Genomic DNA, 6452 nt, shown 5'->3' with positions numbered 1-6452 from the left:
AAATCAATCAATGTGATACATTATACTAACAGAATGAAAGATAAAAACCATATCACTTCAATTCATACTATAAAAACATATAATAAAAGTCAACATTCCTTTATGATTAAAAACTTCTCAAAAACTGGGTATAGAAGGAACACACCTCAACACAACAAAAGCCATATATGACAGACCCACAGCTAGTATCATATTGAATGGGGAAAACCTGAAAGCCTTTTCTCTAAGAGCTGAAACAAGACGAGGATGCCCATATTCACCACTGTTATTCAACATAATACTGGAAATCCTAGCTAGAGCAATCAGACAACAGAAAGAAATAACGGGCATCCACACTGGAAACGAAGAAGTCAAATTATCCTTGTTTGCAGATTATATGATCTTATGTTTGGAAAAACCTAAAGACCCCACACAAAAACTATTACTACTGATAAACAAATTCAGTAAAGTTGCAGGATACAAAATCAACGTACAAAAATCAGTAGCATTTCTAAATGCCAACAGTGAACAATCTGAAGAAAAAATCAGAAAAGTAATCCCATTTACAATAGTCACAAATAAAATTAAATACTTAGGAATTAAGTGAACCAAAGAAGTGAAGCATCTCTACAATGAAAACTATAAAACACTGATGAAAGAAATTGAAGAGGACACAAAAGAGTGGAAAGATACCCCATGTTTATGAATTGGAAGACTCAATATTGTTAAAAATGTCCATACTACCCAAAGCAATCTACAGATTCAATTCAATACCTATCAAAATGCCAATGGCATTCTTCACAGAAATTTTTTTTTTAATCCTAAAATTTTTATGAAACCACAAAAGACCTAGAAAGCCAACGCTGACCTGAGCAAAAAGAATAAAACTGGAAGAATCACATTACTTGCTTTCAAATCCTACTACAAAACTATAGTAACCAAAACAGCATGTATTGGCATAAAAACAGACACACAGACCAATGGAGCAGAATAGAGAACGCAGAAACAAATCCATACATCTACAGTGAACTCATTTTCAACAAAGCTGCTAAGAACATAAACGGGGGCCAGGAGCGGTGGCTCACACCTGCAATCCCAGCCTTTTGGAAGCCGAGGCAAGCAAATCACTTGAGGTCAGGAGTTCAACACCAGCCTGGCCAACATGGTGAAACCCCATTTCTACTAAAAATACAAAAATTAACCAGGCATGGCTATGATCCCACACACCTAGAATCCCAACTACTCAGGAGGCTGAGGCATGAGAATCGCTTGAACCCAGGACCCAGAGGTTGCAGTGAGCCAAGATCACACCACTGCACCACCTCACTGCAGGCTGAGTGAAACAGCGAGACTGCATTTCAAAAAAAAAAGAAAAAAAGAAAAAACAATAGATGAAATAGAACAGCAGAAAACTATGGCAAACACATTATATCTCTTTCTTAATAATAATTTTTTTAAATTGTTCAAGGAATCTGCCCACCTTGACCACCCAAAGTGCTAGGATTGCAGATGTGAGCCACCACACCTGGCCAACACATTATCTCTCTACCCATTGTTGCTAAAGACAAGATCTAATTCCTTTTGATGGCTGAATAGTACTCCATTGTGTATATGTACCACATTTTCTCTGTCTGTTCCTCTATTGACGGATACTTAGGTTGCTTCCAAATCTTGGCTATTGTGAATAATACTCCAACAAACATGGGAGAGAAGATATCTCTTCAGCATCCTGATTTTCAATTGATGGAGCTGGGAAAACTGGATATCCATATGCATAAGACTGAAACTAGACCCCTATCTCTCACCATATACAAAAATCAATAAAAATGAATTAAATATTTAAATTTAAGACCTCAAAATATGGCCGGGTGCAGTGGCTCATGCTTGTAATCTCAGCAGAGGATTTGGGAGGCCAAGGCGGGCTGATCACCTGAGGTCAGGAGTTAGAGATCAGCCTGGCCAACATGGTGAAACCCCATCTCTACTAAAAATACAAAAAAAAAAAATTTAGCCAGTCATGGTGGCAGATGCCTGTAATCCCAGCTACTCGGGAGGCTGAGGCAGGAGAATTGCTTGAACCCCTGAGGCGGAGGTTGCAGTGAGCCGAGATCACGCCATTGCACTCCAGCCTGGGCAACAAGGGCAAAACTCTGTTTAAAAAAAAAAAAAAAAAACCTTTAAAATATAAAACTACTATAACAAAACATTGGGGAAACTCTCCAGGACTTTGATCTGGGTAAAGATTTCTTGAGTAATAATCCACAAGCACAGGTAACCAAAGCAAAAGTGGACAAATGGGATCGCATCAAGTTAAAAAGCTTCTACACAGCAAAGGAAACATCAACAAACTGAAGAGACAACCCACAGAATGAAAGATGCAAACTACTCATCTGACAAGGAATTCATAGCCAGAATACATAAGAAGCTCAAACAACTCTATACGAAAAAAAAATCTAACAATCCAATTTAAAAATGGGCAAAATAACTGAATAAATATTTCTCAAAAGAAGACATACAAATAGCAAACAGCTATGTGAAAAGGTGCTCAACATCACTGATCATCAGACAAATGCAAATCAAAACTACAATGAGATATCATCTTACCCCAGTTAAAATGGCTTTTATCCAAAAGACAGGAAATAACAAATGCTGGCAAGGATGTGGAGAAAAGGGAACCCTCATACACTGTTGGTGGGAATGTAAACTCATAAAAACCATTATGGAGAGGAGAACAGTTGGGAGGTTCTGCAAAAATCTAAAAATAGAGCTACCATATGATCCAGCAATCTCACTGCCACGTATATAATCAAAAGAAAGAAAAGCAGGATATTGAAGATATATCTGTGCTCCCATGTTTATTGGAGTTTTATTCACAATAGCCAAGATTTGGAAGCAACCTAAGTATCCATCAACAGATGAATGGATAAAGAAAATGTGATACATATACACAATGGAGTACTATTCAGCCATAAAAAAGAATGAGATCCTGTCATTAGCAACAACATGGATGGAACTGGAGGTCATTATGTTAAGTGGAATAAGTCAGGCACAAAAAAACAAACTTCTCATGTTCTCACTTATTTATGGCAGCTAAAAATTAAAACAATTGCATGTACGGAAAGAGTAGAAGGATGGTTACCAGAAGCCGGGAAGGGTAGTGAGGGTGGGGGCAAATAGAAATGGTTAATAGGTACAAAAAAATAGAAAAAATGAAGTAAAACTTAGTATTCGATAGCACAACCGGGTGACTATAGTCAATAATAATTTAATTGTACATTTTAAAATAACTAAGAGAGTATAATTGGATTGTTTGTAACACAAAGAATAAATGCTGGAGAGGATGAATATACCATTTACCATGATGTGATTACTACATATTGCAGGCCTGTATCAAAGTATCTCATTTAACCCATGAATATATATACCTACTATGTACCCACAAAAATTAAAGTTTATTTATCAAAGCAAAATTTTCATTTCTAATTTCTATCACAAATGAAAGAACTTTTTAGTACCACGTAGGAAGGATGGGGAAGGAGCAATGAGTATTTTTCGTATATTCCTGGAAAATCTTAGAAGAGACATTTAGCTATAAGCTACTTATAAAAGTAAGCAAGCAGTTTTTGAAATTGTGTTTTGGCTTTTCTTAACCAAGAGTAAAAGCAATTACCGCCATTGGGTCCCACGAGCACACCCACGGAATCTTGCCCTCCAGACACAAAGACCCCCCCGCCCCCCACCTCCCCACCTCCCCACCTCCCCACCTCGCTCTTGCTCTAATTGATCCAATCATCTCTAGGCCACGCCCGCCGCAGAGCACTGTCGGGAGGCGGGGCATATACTGACACATTCTGGCGCGCCCAGGTCACCTGACGTCCCACGTTATTAGTCATCGGACGTGCATCCGGGTCCGCGCTAGAAAAGCCGAAGATTCCGTCGCGCGAGGCTCTGAGAGCAGCACAAACTGCGGTCCCCGGGAGGCGTCCCAGGATCTCTGAGGACTCGCCCAGCGCCGCGCGGTCCTTTGCCGCTTCTGCCCCAACCCGCCTCGCCTACCAAAGTCCTCAAAGAGGACTTCGCCGCCCGCTCTCCCCACGTCCTCTGCTAGGCCCAGGAGCGCCTTCCACAGCGCCGTCGAGGTGATGGGCAGCCGGCCCCGCAGCCCCAGCGCCTGCCCTGCGCCCTGGTGGGGGCAGCAGCCAGGAGGACCAGGCCCTGCCAAACGTCTCCGACTGGAGGAGCCCGCGGGTCCCGAACCCCGCGTGACGCCCAGCCTGGAAGACCCGGTGGGGATCCCGGCCGTGGGCGCGGTCATCTCCGTGGTGGTCCTGGCCACAGGCTGTGCCCTGCGTGTGCCCCTGGACACCGTCGACCTGGTGCTGGAGCTCCCGCCGACATCGATCCTGCGAGTGTCTCTCGGTGGACACATCCTCATCCTGATCCCCGAGGTCCTCCTGAGCTCCGTTGACGAATGCTCAGGAGCGCAGGGCGACTCGTCTGCCGGCCTGGAAGTGGACGTTTTCCTGGGCGCTCTCAGAGAGGACGTCGTCGTCGAGCAGGAAGTCTTCTGCGCATCTGTCCCAGAGATCGCCGCCCAGGAAGAGGCCTACGAGGAGGAGGCGGGCCCCGAGTTCCCGGAGCTCCGGATGGACTCCCCAACCGGCTCAGCCGCTGGGCTATACCCCTTCGCTAGTGGTGTGTTCAGTCTCTACCGGGAGGGCCCCATTCCAGGGCCCTGTGCTCTGGCCCCCAACCCCAGTTCAGAGAGACTCTCTCCACGCCCCATCTTCGACCCAGAATTCCACCTTCTGGAGCCTGTCCCCAGCTCACCTCTCCAACCTCTACCTCCCTCTCCGCGCGTGGGGAGTCCAGGTCCCCATGCGCGCCCACCTCTCCCGGAACGCCCTCCGTGCAAGGCCCGCAGACGACTGTTCCAGGAATGAACTGCTTCCCACAATCCCTTGCCACCAGCTGCGGGTTCTTGTGGATCCTCCAAGACTCACTTTGAGGACTTGCCACCGCCCAGAAATGCAGCATCTTCATTCGTCGACAGTGGGCAGTTGGATTACTGTTGTTTGGGTGGGTGGGTTGGTTGGCTGGCTGGTTGGTTGGTTTCTTGGCAGAATTCCTTGGTAAATGGCAAGCAAGGACATGAAAAAAGAAAAGCAGATTCTGGCAAGCACCTTTACCAAGAAGAGTAGACCACACATAACCAGTCATAGATTTTCAGATCCATTGCCTTTGCTGCAGGAGCTGTTACTTCTGCCTTTACTGCAGGAGCTGTTACTTCTGCCTTTGTCCCCTTCAGCCAACTCTATCCTCAGTTTCACCCCTACTCTTGCTTAAAGCTCCCTTCAGTGTTCTTTCAAATTCCCCCCTTTTTTTCATCACCTCCCTACACCTATCCGTTCTCTCCAATCCAGATCATTGTCTTTCCTTCTTTTTGCAGTTATGAATTTACCTATACGATTTTCTCCCAACATCCTCTGAGGTGCTTCTGATCACTGATTTTACTTTCCGCTTGCTTTCCTTAACTCCTTTTCCTGGTCCTGGACAATCAAGATAAATGCATATTAGATTAGATAGCAAACAAACAACATTCAAATGTAATGAATGCTCTGGACCTTTTGGAAGTGTTTCTACAAATAAGAATGCAAGGGCCCAGCGCGGTGGCTCACGCCTGTAATCCCAGCACTTTGGGAGGCCGAGGGGGGGGTGGATCACCTGAGGTCAGGAGTTTGAGACTAGCCCTGGCCAACACGGCGAAACCCCGTCTCTACTAAAAATACAAAAATTAGCGGGCATGGTGGCGTGTGCCTGTAATCCCAGCTACTAGCGGGGATGAGGCAGGAAGATCGCTTGAACCTGGGAGCCAGAGGTTGCAGTGAGCCGAGATCATGCCACTGCACTCCAGCCTGGGCAACAGAGTAAGACTCCATCTCAAAAAAAAGAAAGAAAATGAAAAAACAAGAATTTAAAAATTAGTGAAAGCAATATTTAATGAGGGAAAGTAGGGAGGAAGTTGTGACACTTTCATTCCAGCAGCAGCTTGTACAATGACATATTCTATGTACTTTAACCAATGGGTATTCCTGAATTTCAGGGCAGTGTGGGCTTCACCTTGATTTCCTCTCAGGGGTACCCACTCAGCTTCACTGCATGGACATTTGGTCTAATTTATTTTTGAGAGTTTTTTTCATGCTCTTGAGTCCATCACCCTGAATTGGCAGTCATTATTTCTTGGTAGTATTTCTTTAATGTCTTTTTAACTATAAAGGAAAGAAAATATTACAGATAATGTTGTCATATCCTTTGTGCCCACTCTTCTCCCCCGTTCCCAGAGGATTCACATCATGACACAAAGCTGGTGGATATCATCCTAGTCAATATATGAATGCTACATATACATATATATGTATAGATATAAATAAGCAATGTTTATGATGTTTTCTGGACAATTAAATTTATGTAAC

General features: G+C 44.0%; 1 protein-coding gene across 1 annotated transcript; it reads left to right on the top strand.

Moving 5' to 3' along the window:
- The first annotated feature begins 3794 nt into the window (after nt 1-3794).
- Nucleotides 3795-5075, top strand: LOC105469951 (proline-rich protein 23A). The gene has a single exon (XM_011721599.3). The coding sequence runs from the start codon at nt 4122-4124 to the stop codon at nt 4920-4922; it is 801 nt and encodes a 266-aa protein (XP_011719901.2). The 5' UTR covers nt 3795-4121; the 3' UTR covers nt 4923-5075.
- The last annotated feature ends 1377 nt before the right edge of the window (nt 5076-6452 follow it).

This window comes from Macaca nemestrina, chromosome 2 (genome assembly GCF_043159975.1).
Source record: "Macaca nemestrina isolate mMacNem1 chromosome 2, mMacNem.hap1, whole genome shotgun sequence".
Lineage (NCBI taxonomy): Eukaryota > Metazoa > Chordata > Mammalia > Primates > Cercopithecidae > Macaca > Macaca nemestrina.
The sequence above is the reverse complement of the archived record's forward strand: the minus strand, read 5'-3'. Positions and strand labels throughout refer to the sequence as shown.